Below are 13,622 nucleotides of genomic sequence, written 5' to 3' on the forward strand. Positions count from 1 at the left end.
TATTTTACAGACTATAATGTAAAAATGTTTGCTTTTGAGCAAGATGTAACTTGTGAACTCATATGCATGGTTCATTTGGTTTTTCACCTTGTTTCTAAGTGATTTTCAATGTTTTTTTTTTATATCAAATCTTAACGGTTAGACCGATAACCGAACCGATAACAATCAATAATCGATAAACCAATAACCGATAAGTCAATATTTTAATGGTTCTATAACGGTTTAGCATCTCTACACACCGATAACCAATAAGTCAAATCGATTAACTTTAAAACCAAATCGAACCGATCGATACACAACCCGGCATAATTCTTATGGAATTGATGAGATATGAAGTAGATTGTTTTGAGAGTAAAAGCATATATGTTGTTGTTGTGGTTAATTGTTGTGAAAGGATTGCTCACATAACTAACTCATGCATGAATGTGAAAGGTTTTCTCAAATTAAGGATTCTAAAGTTGAAAGGTCTTCTCACCTAAAATGAATCAAAGATAAGGAGCTATTCTAATCAAACCTAGCTTGGATTGGTTACTTCATTGTACCTTTCCATGGATGACGACATATGATTTAGCTTGGACTGGTAAGATGACGTGCCCTTCCATGGATAATAAAGACAAGTTAAGAAAATGACTATTTAGTGGAGCACCGAGAGGATATTGAGATGGGAGCTCTCTCGTTAGTAGAGGCCGAGTTTCTAGAAGCAATCTTTTTATCCCATACGTATGTGCCCCCATAGAATGATTGTCTTAAATAGATATTAACTAGTAGATCCACATAAGCTAGAAGTTCATGGTCTTAATTACTTTGGCAAGTAGGACGCTCCTTTTTGGTGTGGGGTAGACACCGGATTCCTTATTGATAGCTGATCTCATGGTTTTATATGTCGATTAAAGGTAAATCTCCCACAATAATGAACTAAGGTTACTTCAAAATGTATCTCACATGTGACTTAAGATGACGTTTATTTGCATTGACCATGTTTTGTGACTTGTGTCCTCTAGTTCTTTTACATTCATGGTTCACGTGCTTACAAAATTTCTTCCTTTTACCGTGAACTTCACTATATACCCAAAAAGTTATTGAAAATAAATTTGATCCTTCTTTAATTAAACTTGTTTTAACTTTAGTATATTTATTCGTTAGAAAACTGTACACAAAAATATTAGTGAAGTTCTTTATTGCATTAACGGAATCTCACTTTTGTATATTAAAATTAAGTTTCCATTTTCATCATTGTACATTAAATTTGATCTAACTTTAGTTTATTCATCTAAAATCTTATGAAAATAATAGTAACATTTTGCTTCGCGTAAAAACAATTTTTGTAAGATAAAATAGAGTTCACCTGGAAAAAAAAAACACAAGTAGTCGTTATTATTATGACAAATGAAGAAATAATAAAAGAGACATATATAATATTATCATGCTCTGCAATTGCTATAGAAAATAAAGGCTCCAAATTAAATTGTAAAAATCATTTTAACCATATTAATAAAGTAGATAACCAAAAGGTACATTTACGTAACACATGATTTGTACCAATACTGTTTCAAATTTCATACTTATAAACTTTTGAAATTTGATTGAATCGTCCAAACGAATGAACAAAATTATAAGGTAGAAGAATGAATCATAAATATAAGTATACATGAATTTCGTAGGCTTCTTACCCGAATTTAACTTTAGATCGTAAGATTCCGTTAAACCGCCCCTGCTCAACATGTAAAAAAAAACAATTATTTCACATGAGGGGGGTTAACAGATTTACAAAATCACAGATAAGTTCATAAATCAAGAACAGTTTCCTTCAATTTGTTACAAGAGTAAGGATAAGAAACCTCAATCTTTACAGGTAAACTATGATACACTTGTATTTCTCTCCTCAATTCTCTTTCTTTATGTGGGAATTACGCTGAATACCTAACAAGCAGAGCCTATCATTTTCACTTCTTGTAAAACAAGCCCAACAGTGATATCAACAACAAATAACAAAATCCATTCAAAAACCTTCATGTGTTCTGTAGCTCTCAACCAGATTGTTTCTTCAGCTGTGCTTCAAACTCTCGACAAACTTAGCTCTGAGTTAACCCTTGCTTTCCTTTCTTTCGTTACATGGTGACTCCATTTCCCTTTCACATTGTCGCCGATTTCACCTGCTGACATTGAGTTGGGGTAGCTCAGCTGAAGCATTTATAAGATATCATAAGCATGGTCCACTCAGTAGTCAGTACTACAAAAGTTTGAAACAAAATCTTCCATCGAGACAAGCCTTTGCATAGCAGGTGTAAGGTGCAAGGTATGAAGCAACCAAAGATATCTCAGATCGTCCCACAAACTACAGCTACACATGCAATGAAACATGCCAAAAATGGCACAAATGCATTATACAGAAATATTCTACAGCACATATGACAACCAACATGATGGATTTCGGTTCAATTCTAGCGATGGCATTCTTCCAATTTTGATGTTAAAAAAAAGGAACTTGGACCTAACTCAACCCCAAAAGTTCACTCGTGAAATGAGGATTGTCTCAAACCATATAAGAAAGACAACAATCCATTCTCTCGGTCAATGTGGGATACATAACACCTTCCCCTCCTAGCACTCCCAGGCCTAGACATCTAGAGCACGGACAACAATAACATGAGGAGCCAACACCGGATAAACCAACAATTTGGATGGGTCTCAACCCGATACTATGTTAAGAAGATGGAACTGGGCCTCACTGCTCATAAGGTGAGGCTTGCCTAAATCTATATAAAGATGCAAAAGCTCATTTCCCCAACTAATGTTGGACACTTAACAGTTGATATCACAGATTGCATGCTTTCTTCACTCTCCTCAGCATCCCCCTTCCCCAAGCACCAACAGAGCAAAAGTAAAACCTGTGCCATACAGATTATATCCATACAATTGAAGTTAGTACTAACTTCTTCATCCCATTACATTTTCAACACTACTTACTTTTCTGGTTTCATTTCAGATATAATTTGAAAAAGGGTAGGCATGTCAATGCCAGGAATCAGAAAGCTTGCATTGGTAATTTTTAGCATTACTTAGCAGACACTTCTCCAAAGCATAATTTATTAAACTGAGACAGGATGCTGCCAGCCTCTTTGTAACTATTATTTTCACTCTAATACTATCTATAATAACCAGATGATAGTGAATACAGAAAGCTAATGAAACACTGGAGAAAAAAATCCTAATGGAGGTAGAGATATTATTTACTTCCAACTCAAAATAAGTGGGATACCGGATATCATAGGCAAGATACAGAAAGATGGACAGACCAAAAAAAATTAACATTGTACAGGAGTAAATGACTTACCTACCTACTTCTAACTCTGCATGCCATAGGAAGCCAAGTATAGGGAAACTCAAGGAGCTACACCAAAATAGGGTGATTGAAAACATAAACAGGAGGCACTAGCTTGTATCATGATCTGGCCTAGACATAATATAGCTGTGGTTTTTCTTCAGGATCTCTGCTTCTCTAGCTATCTGGATGTCTGAAGGGCGGAAACTTTGGTTTATAACTTTGACAATAAAGCGAGGAAGCAAAGCCAAAACTATAATAAGCAAAATTGAGAGCCAGTAAGTAGGAGATTTTGCCAATTGAAAGATTGTACTGCAAGAAGACAAAAGAAATAAGTTAGTACCATGCCATAAACCTCAATAACTTTAAAAATGGTTAGACCCAATATTATTGGACTTCACAAGGAAATACTAACTTATAATTGGGGAAGACAGGTATTAAGTCCAGCACCACCAAGCAGCCATATGTGATAACAATTGACCCCCATATTGCCATATGAGTAAATATTAACCACCGCTGTATGTCCATTGCCAAGTGCATGTTTACAAGGATCACAACAGCGATTGTCCATAAGCTACCCATACTCCATATGTCAATATCACTCTGATCATAGATGAACAATGGTACATAAAAGAGTACAAGACTCTGCCACACTGTATCAAGCATTGTGACCCAGAAGAGTTTCATGTTGTAACTCTCCTGTCTATAGCCAGCAGCATAGAGTTTTGGATACTTCAGTAGTGTCTTATGACTTAAGTCCTTGTCCAGAATACCAACAACTAAAGTAGGTATGGAAGTATAGATGAGAGAATAAAACACACTACTCCAATCTGTCAGCGCAGATGTTGTAGAAAAGGCTGCATACAATATGTACCTAAATAATACCAAGTACAGGAATATAGTCAGATGACAAATGCATTATTACTCAAGTGTTGCATCATCAAACACGATAATTTGACAACAATTAAAATAAGAGGGGACTCTAATGCATGAAACAATTGCGAAACTGATAAATCAAACTCAGGTAGTCAGCATGTAGAAAATAAATATCAAGAATGCATCCTCAGCATAGCAAAAATATGTTGAAGGCACAACGTACAAAGGGAAGAACTCACTCCCTCTATCCCAATTTGCAGAGTTCCTTTCATTGATAAAATTTATAGATGATGCTAAAGTACAGGATTACACAGAGATGAGTAGGTAAATCTCTTTTACTTCATTTTCAGTCAAACTAAACATAGGGGGAGGATAATGCTTCACCTAAAGAAGAACTAGTCAGTCTCCCCTCCCCCATCCTTTAACCAAGCATAGTTTATGAATCAGTTTAATTTCCACTCAAATGCAAATCAAAGCAAAAGCTACCAGCATGAACACACGCACACACAACTCACATCAACCATCTGGAGTTTAGACCCAATGTTTTTGAGAAAGAGTATCAATAAAGAAGCAAATAATAGATATGCTTTCTACTCTCCTTACACATAAACTGCAAACTCAGCTTAAAAACTTCCTTTGCTCTTAGGTCAGGAGACACTACTGTCAGAGAAAAGACTCTTTTCTTGGATTTCTTGGCATTAATGTCGCATTGTACAGTGGTTCAGGCCAGCCGTTTTAAGCATCAAGATATGGATGAAAATTTGGCAACTCCATAACCACTTTCCACAGTGCTATACTGAACATCAATAATCTTCTTATCCTAGTTCCTCTAATTTACAGGACTAAAATCTTATTTCGATCTACTCATGATACTTTCCTCCCCCCTCTTTGCTTTTCATAAGAAACCCAGGCTGAGATGGTTTGGCCATGTGAAGAGGAGATGTACAGATGCCCCGGTGAGGAGGTGTGAGAGGTTGGCTATGGAGGGTATGAAGAGAGGTAGAGGTAGGCCGAAGAAGTATTGGGGAGAGTGATTAGACAGGACATGGCACACTCGCAGCTTACCAAGGACAATGACCCTCGATAAGAGGATGAGATCAAGGATCAGGTTAGAAGATTAGTAGGTAGTCGAGCATTGTTCCCTTATCAGTATTATTACTATTACTCACATACTATCTTGTTCTTCGACCTTATTGTTACTTGTTTAATTTGCTTATGGTATTATGTGTCATTGCTACAGTTCTCTTCTCATTATGTTCAGCATGACTGCTTCACTGTTGTATCACCTTTTTCATACGTGATTTTCTTCATGCTTTACTTGAGCCGAAGGTCTATCGGAAACAGTCTCTCAACCTTCACAAGGATGCGTACACAACACCCTCCATAGACCCCACACTAGTGAGATTACAATGGGTATGTTGTTGTAATTTCCCCCCTCAGATATTGTCTCTTTCATTAACTCGACCTTTCCTTGAACCAGCCAATTACTGACTGCCAGAGATCTTTACCTTAAAAGTTTTTTCCCGAGCAGTCCCAATTATGTTATCAGTAAAGTTGTCATTAACATCCACAAATCCGCACAACAACATGAATATTTTGCAGCTACACCACTGGTACCACCACTGATTTTAATGTATAGTTTCCTCTTTTCTTTTCAATGGGAAGAGGACGCATTGTTGCCCAGATACCATACAAAAGAATGCAGGCCAGAAGGAAAAAGAATAATACCAGAAAAGCATGAAAACGAAAACAGCATTTCTGTAGAAGTTGTAAAGAACCAAATAACCAACTCGCTGGTAATTCCAATGTCCATGCACAAGGAGCAATCTTTTCAGAAACCGAAACTGTCCCATAGCAAAATCTGATGCCATCACTGCTTGCCGCCCTTCTTGACCACATAATCCAACACCAACATCCGCCATTTGGATCATTGAAACGTCATTAGCCCCTGAGCAAGTTTTTTAAATTAGGTGCAAAGAAATGAAGAAAATCATCCCATGAAATGCATCTCAAAAAGCAGTAATGCAATGTACATGAAAAACCTTAAAACATGACTCCAAAAAATAACTTCAAAACTTTATGCACAAATCATAGAATTGCATTCTTCCAACAACCAACCAAGGTTCTGACATAAGTTTTCCCTTGTACAGACAAGGCATCGGATGTAGCTAACTCACCATCACCTATGGCTAGTGTCATATCATCTGTGCGGCTCTTTATTAGGTCAACAATTCCAGCCTTCTGCAAGGGAGCAACACGACAGCAAATCACAGCCCTACATGAGGTTGCAAGGTCGAATAGCTGTGGAAGGATTGCAATCATACATTAGGACACAAGCTACACAAAAAGAAGAAAAAAAGAGGCAATGTATACCACAACATGTATATTATCACAATAAAGCCTTAGAAGGGAGATATGGTTCATACCTCGGTCTCGAGATCTTTCTCTAAGATGTATACCAGACTATTCCCATCAATTATGAGTGCCAAAGGTCCATCAGAAACTCCTTCCTCTCCTGCATGCGGCTCTGGCAAATTACTTGACTGCATACTAGCAGAAGCTTCGAGATAACCATTTTCTGCATCCCTCTGGCATGTTGAGATTTGATTACAACAACTTGCAGAGTTTATACCATATTTGATTTTAGCATCAAACAATAATCTCTTGCATTCATTTTCTGAAGTGCCATTAATGATGATCCGCTGCATGTCTGAGGTCAAGAGTTTGCAAGACATACCAATTGAAATTGCGGTTTCTTGCTTATCTCCAGTAAGAACCCAAACCTTCATTCCTGCTTGACGCAGAGACTCAATAGCTTCTGGTACGCCCTCTTGTAGTTTGTCCTCAATTGCACTGGCCCCTAGTAGAGTTAAGTTGCATTCTATAAGAGATGCAGTTTGTCGCAATTTTGCTGATCTGTCAGTCAAAGATGTGCTAGCTTCCTCATACATGAATTGCCACTCCTCCAGTTCTTCTCCCGTAAGATCCCTTGCAGCAACAACCAGGGTCCGCAAACCTTCAGATGAGTACTCATTCAAATGGCTAAGAGTGACATTTTGTATGTCGTGGTGGCTTTTGTGGTCTTTCCTTAAAATGCTAAACATCGTAGTATCAGCCCCTTTGACCAAAACTTTTACAGCACCACTTGGGAATCTGATAACCACAGACATTCTTTTGCGTACACTGTCAAACTCATGCAGTCCCAAGACATCCAACCTGCGGCAGCAGGCCAATAAATCAATCCACAATTCTGAAGGACGGAGAACAGACTATTGCATGAAAAAGATTTATTTACAACTAAATAAAACAAAGTAAACAAGAAGAAAAAAAGTGGAATTTAAGGAGAGAAGAAACTATGTTTTGGAAACACTCCAATGTCATAGATAGAGTACATCACACCTACTAGACTAATCCACAATATTTAGTTTAAGTTCTAAAAGTGTCCATGTGCAGCTAACACCAAATTAAAGATTTTGAGTGAGAGCAACTACCTTAGTTTCTCACCATTGACATCGATCACAATATGACCAGATGTCCGCTCACAAAGTGTATATCCATATGCAGAAGCAGCAGCAACTAGTGCTTGTTCGTCAGGAGATTCACCTTGATACTCAATGGTGCCAACAGTGTCATGCACTTCATCCAAAGATGAACTATGGGTAAGAATAGGAATCACGGTATTACATGCTGCCAATGTCATAAAGAACTCATGTGCAGCAATCCTCTCTTCCCCGGCTAGCTCAATATGTAACAATTCCATAAGTTCAGAATCAGTTGGAATTTCTGAGTTAAGCCTCAATTTTCTTCGACTTGAAGGCACAGCTGTTGGTTCTGCGCAAAAGATTACAAAAGATATTGTCCAGTCTGCAGCACAAGCATAGCTAGAAAAAAGAGAAATCTCAAAAGGGAACATCACATAATGTATAGTTTTCACTTCAATTTCATTTAATCTGCAAGGATATGCATGCGCACAATTACCTATTATACAGGGCATATCATTGAATTTAATAGTAGCAATAAGTAAATAAATAAGCATTTTTTTATAAATTATAAAGTAAATAAACCGCATTAAAATGTGGGCAAAAAAACGCCAGTATACGAGAGGTATAACAAAAAAGTTGAAAACCTACCCAAAAAAACATGGTTTTATGCGAAAGACACCCAATCTTCTATTCAACAAGGAACCTCATGGTTGCACCAAAAAGAAATAAGGGATAAGAGGCCACTCCTCAATTAAACAAAATTCATCACTACACCTTCAAAAGCTCTCCTATTTCTCTCTTTCCAAACACAACACACATAAATGAAAGTGGGGCAACACTCCAACCTTGTGTCTTCTCTTTCTTTTCCCAACACAGTGACACACCAACTAAACATTACACACTTTACCGTGTCTAGCATCACCTAAGAGAGTCCAAACCATCCCAGAATTGTCCATCATAACCTCGAAGCAACCCGACAATGTAGAAGGAGGTGGTCTACATCTTCGCCAGACACCTTACACATAAAACTCCAACCAACACAAGTACCTTCCACTTCCTCAGGTTCTCGACTGGCAAAATGACCACTTAAAGTCACACCCTTGGGAGCTAGATGTAAGAAAGACAGATAACATTTTTGTCTCTGTTTTTTTAATCAGTCGTTTCATTTTTTATTTTTATTTTTCATGCAAAATTAGAACTTATAGTCAGGATGGTTGGGTCTTTTATTTTTAAAAGGATCAGTCACTGCACAATATCATCTCTACGTACAGTACACAAGTCAACTACCTGGAGCCTTTGGGTCCATTACTTGTATGAGACATACACAAGATTTGAATAACTTGTACAATTGCATTTGAAAATGAGCTCATTCCCTAATATCTATTGAACTCAAATATAAGGAAAGGAAGGAACCGCAACAAGCAAGGTTCAAACTGACTGCAACAGATACAGATATTAATGTTGGCAGATTGGGGGTTTTGAGGACCTGTTACTATTTAGTAAAGAGCATCTACTTTGTACACTCCATAATGCGAGGTCATAATCAAGAAATATAATAAGCAGCTGAACTTAAAAAAGAAATGTCCATACAAACTCTTACTTGAGAAAAGACAGCACCATCAAGGAATGAATCATTAGCCATTTGGCAATTTCTCATGCGGTGAAATCAATGATTAACTAACATCAACAATAATAAAAAAGAGACTGCATTATGGATTCCTATTTCTTTCTTCTAGTTATTAAAAACTCTCCATTTTTTTATATTAAAGTCTTAAATAATCTCTTATTCCTTCCTCGGCACTTCTTTTGTTGCATTTGTTACTTCGATTTCTTTTCACAATGCATAATAGGTAAAACACTTATAGTTATCTACTTCTTTAGTTGCATTTGTTACTTCGATTTCTTTTCACAATGCATAATGGGTAAAACACTTCTAGTTATCTACATCATTGACTGTGCATAGTTTGAGATAATGCTAATGATATAGTAATACAGGTTAAAAGATTTAAATTATGTTTGAAAAGTATATTGTGTATGATAACCATACCTCCAAAATCCAGGTCTAATGATGCACCTGCAGCAGAAAGGGCTCTCCCATAATTTTTTCCCCACACACTTGCTCTTTTAAATTCCATCTTATTTTCAGTAAGTGTTCCTGTTTTATCTGAAAAAATATAACGTATCTGACCCAAATCCTCATTGATATTCAAGGATCTGCACTGAAACCTTGAATTACTGTTATCGTCATACATGTGCCTGTCTCCAATCATAAAATACGACTGTCCCAAGCGAACCAACTCCATCGTGATGTAAAGAGATATGGGTATCATTATCTGGAAAACTATGACGGAACTCAAAAAAGAGAAAAATGTTTCCATAGGAATCCCATAATATCTATACCGTTTACCAGGATGTGTTCCTTTTTCAGAGTAAACTTTCCGGTAATAAGGCAGGGTATCAAGCTGCTTCTCATGTTCTTTCAGCCATACACACATCCCGGATGCTACTGCCAAGCACATGACGAAAAGAAAAACAGACAACCAAAGTGTTTCCCGATTCATGTAGGTCTCCAGCCTGCTTCTTTTGGAAGGAGATGCCGCACTGTTTAGCATAGCCTTGGTCTCTTGACCAGCATAAACTGCCACTCCCATTGCCCATTCTGTGTTCTTCAGCTGGCAACCACGTAAGATAATATTTGATTGGCTGAGTGGAAACTTATGCCTGTTTAACTCCATGTTGGCTGTGAACTCGTAGATATTCCTGTTAGGCTGTTCACATCTGATAACTCCCGAAAGTGTCTCCACTTCACTCACTAATGAAGTTGTTTCTTGCCTAGCATACCTTGTCTTCAAGTTTGATTCACCATCTAGATTCATTGTCTGGATATAAGCAATCCCACTAGGATCACTTGTTCCTAACAACACCATATCACAAGGAATTGTCTCATCAGCAAGGATTTTCACAACCTCACCAACCCTAATATTCTTCCATCTTTTTAACTCAAACTTGCCGAATTGAAGTACTAGAGCCTCCCGATTATTCTCATTCCTATCTGACCTGTGTCTTCGCCAATCCTCATAACCATCTTTTATAGCTGTCACAGAAAGCACAAAAAGAAGAGGAAATAGAGATACAGTTCTCCCAAAAACTGCAAGAGGTGGAAGCTGATTCAGAGCAGCAATTGCTAAAAAATATAAATAAGCAACCCGGTGGAACTGAATGAAGAGATTTTTAGGCAAGAAATTTATTATTGTATATTTGCTAGTACGGATCTCATTTCCAGTGAACTCAAATTGATCATTGGTCTTTTTTGGATCATTAACATGAATCAACCTAGCGTTACTTCCGTGTAACAAGTCATTCTCCAGCTGCATACTTTTTTGAAGATGCCTCTGGGATTTGTTTAGCTTATCCTGGCCACGGGATGAAGCCCTCGACTCATCAAGATGTCTTTGGGATGACGTCCGAGTGGACGCTGCTCCAGATGAAGTCACCCTAGAAGAATCACTGGATATTTCAAAGGTCGTTTGCTCAAGCGGATGGTCTGCAGTACCACCCCATGATACAAGGCGTTTCCTCTCCCGTGAAGGGGGGTATTTTGATGAAAATGACTGTAGTTCAGCTGTCCCATTTCCGCTCACAAGTGAAGAAGAATGTAGCCTAGAATTATTTACACCTGATGTATCTTCTAGTGGTTGATTACCTCTGTCCACCTCCTTCAAGTCACATAATTTGGTCCCTGGTGACTCATCCAAATCAGCAGAAGCTGATGCATTCTGGGGGAGACATCCCAACGAGCAGATCCCCAATGATGAGTTATTATGGTGAGGGCTTGGTGCAGAAGAAGGCCCAGATGATGACAGCAATGGCTTGCCGGAAGTCATAAATACTCCTCCAATGAAATCGCATTGGAAAGTATCAAACTAAAACCCCAAGATTATCTCAAATCCCTAAAGTATCCACAAAAATTAACTTCCCAAACCTTATTTCTAACCCCTGCTAGCTGAAAATCTTCAACTTGCGTTTTATTCCAGTATCAAACACGTGGAGTGCGAACATCGGAAAGGCACAAAATATAAACAAACCCTTATTTACCTTGAATTTACCATTAAAATGCTCAAGCAATCTACAACCAAAATACAATCACCAAAAAGGCGCTGTACTCAATCTTCGCGCCAATAGGTGACAAAATCTCTTGCTTAATCCTCAAAACTCTTGTAATACTCTTGTAATAATGCAAATTCCAAAGAACCCAGGACGATTTTTTTCCTGTAATTCAACTTCAACCGATCAAAACTCAGAAATTGACAGAAAAAGAAAGGAGCAAATCCACATAAAAGTTAACGCATCCACTAACTATCGAAAACCCACCCGGCAAATGACGAAACATAAACAATAATTCAACTAGATCTCAAAAAAGGCACAACATTGAAAAAATAAAAACTAAATCCCCCTTAACTAAAACGCAAATTTCGCAACAATGCAATCAAATAGTGAAGATAACAGATCTAATTAACTCAAATAAAAAAATAAAACACAGATCTACGAATTACAATGAAAACACCCGATCCCGATCAGCTTAATTAACCGAAATGAAAACAAAACAAAACAAAACGGAAACAAACAATTACCTGTTTGTCGTAGTAAAGGCAATTCAGAAGATTGAAAAAACTTTGTTGCTTATGGAGAATTTAGATGGAGACGGAGATCGACCGGAGAGAGAGAAGAGGAGAGAGAAAGCGTGGAAGAGGAGAGAGAAAGAAGAGAGATTGGTGGAGCAGAAATATTGCCTTTATTTGGGTTTTCTTAACTCGTCGGTCTCTGCCTCCCCCTCTTTTGCCCCCGGTGAACACTTTTTTTTTTTTTAATTTTGCTTTATCTGTTTCACACCTTTTCTTATTAACTTCCAAGACCTTCTCTTTCTTTCTTTCTTTTTTTTTTTAAAAAAATTATTGGAAGTTATTATTACAATTTCTCCAAATAAATTTTATTTTTCACAGCTAGATTACTGCATGATAAAATGAAACTTATTTTCCGGAAAATATTTTGAATTGAAAAAGTCATTTTTTAGGATAACACCTCAACTTTTCGAAACTCTAACTTAACTCGTACCTTCGTGACAAGATGAAGAGTGATTTATAAATTAATAATGATGTGGTATGTCATAATTTAAGTATTCAAGGATCGTATCTCATATTTTGAAGTTAAGCAAATTGTGAAATAAAAGTTGGCGAAAGTTATCGTAAGTTTCTTTTAAAGTTTTTCTGAATTTGGGTCAAATATCATGGTGACTTTCTCTCAATCTATAATGAGTTATGGGGATCATGACCTATCAAATCGAAGGTCTACGAGTCTAGTTTTCAAAGCATTAAATTGTTTATTCAAAAAATTCCATAATAGAGAGATATTTACATTTTTGCAAGATGGCGTAAGCAGGCATGTGAGATGGGCCATGGTCAGTGGAAACTTTTATTTAATCAGCCACCTTCATTTTATTCTTCATTTTCACATTCCAGCAGCCCAAAATACAGAGAAAATCTCCCCAAATCTATAAAATACTCTTTAGGTCTTAGTGATTTCATCTTGCAAGGTTCAGAAAAGTTGTTCTACATCGAGAGCTCATCATATTTGCATAGTATTTCCTATCAATTTCATGGTATATATGCGGTGGTGTTGTGGCAGCTAGGTACCATGATATCCAGTGTTCTAGATACTACTACAAGGATGTATAGCAAGTTAAGATCGTTCTTTTATCGGTTTATAGCTACTTTAGACCTACATGAGTGGTATTTTGTTTGGTGAAAATTCATATCTTTTGTCAAATTATTGTAGCACCATATCTTCTTGCATATTGATTTAGCTTCTACCATATTGTAGTATTACATAGGTGCGGGAAAAGGTTATTAATTGACTGCTTATAATCATCAAAAGCTATGTTAAGG

General features: G+C 37.1%; 1 protein-coding gene and 1 long non-coding RNA gene across 8 annotated transcripts in view; both read right to left on the reverse strand.

The window, feature by feature from the left end:
* Positions 1-1,801: 1,801 nt before the first annotated feature.
* LOC125866372 (phospholipid-transporting ATPase 1-like) lies at positions 1,802-11,928 on the reverse strand. 7 transcript variants are annotated; one of them, XM_049546741.1, is made up of 8 exons: positions 9,728-11,928; positions 7,690-8,029; positions 6,625-7,414; positions 6,376-6,499; positions 5,927-6,146; positions 3,738-4,196; positions 3,339-3,634; positions 1,802-2,153 (listed from the first exon to the last, which is right to left on the reverse strand). In XM_049546741.1, the coding sequence occupies exons 1-7, from the start codon at positions 11,562-11,564 to the stop codon at positions 3,433-3,435; spliced, it is 3,972 nt and encodes a 1,323-aa protein (XP_049402698.1). In that variant the 5' UTR covers positions 11,565-11,928; the 3' UTR covers positions 1,802-2,153; positions 3,339-3,432. The 7 variants fall into 7 exon arrangements, with proteins under 7 accessions (XP_049402698.1, XP_049402699.1, XP_049402694.1 ...); XM_049546742.1 differs by having other exon boundaries at positions 1,802-2,156; XM_049546737.1 differs by having other exon boundaries at positions 1,802-2,181.
* An 8-nt stretch (positions 11,929-11,936) lies between these two features.
* The window catches only part of LOC125866403 (uncharacterized), a 220,536-nt gene continuing 218,850 nt past the window's right edge, over positions 11,937-13,622 (reverse strand). The window contains exons 2-3 of the long non-coding RNA XR_007446484.1: positions 12,312-12,511; positions 11,937-11,949 (exon numbers count right to left, since the gene is read on the reverse strand). This is a non-coding gene — a long non-coding RNA (uncharacterized LOC125866403). The remainder of the gene's footprint in view (positions 11,950-12,311; positions 12,512-13,622) is intronic.

This window comes from Solanum stenotomum, chromosome 5 (genome assembly GCF_019186545.1).
Source record: "Solanum stenotomum isolate F172 chromosome 5, ASM1918654v1, whole genome shotgun sequence".
In the NCBI taxonomy this organism is placed as follows: domain Eukaryota; kingdom Viridiplantae; phylum Streptophyta; class Magnoliopsida; order Solanales; family Solanaceae; genus Solanum; species Solanum stenotomum.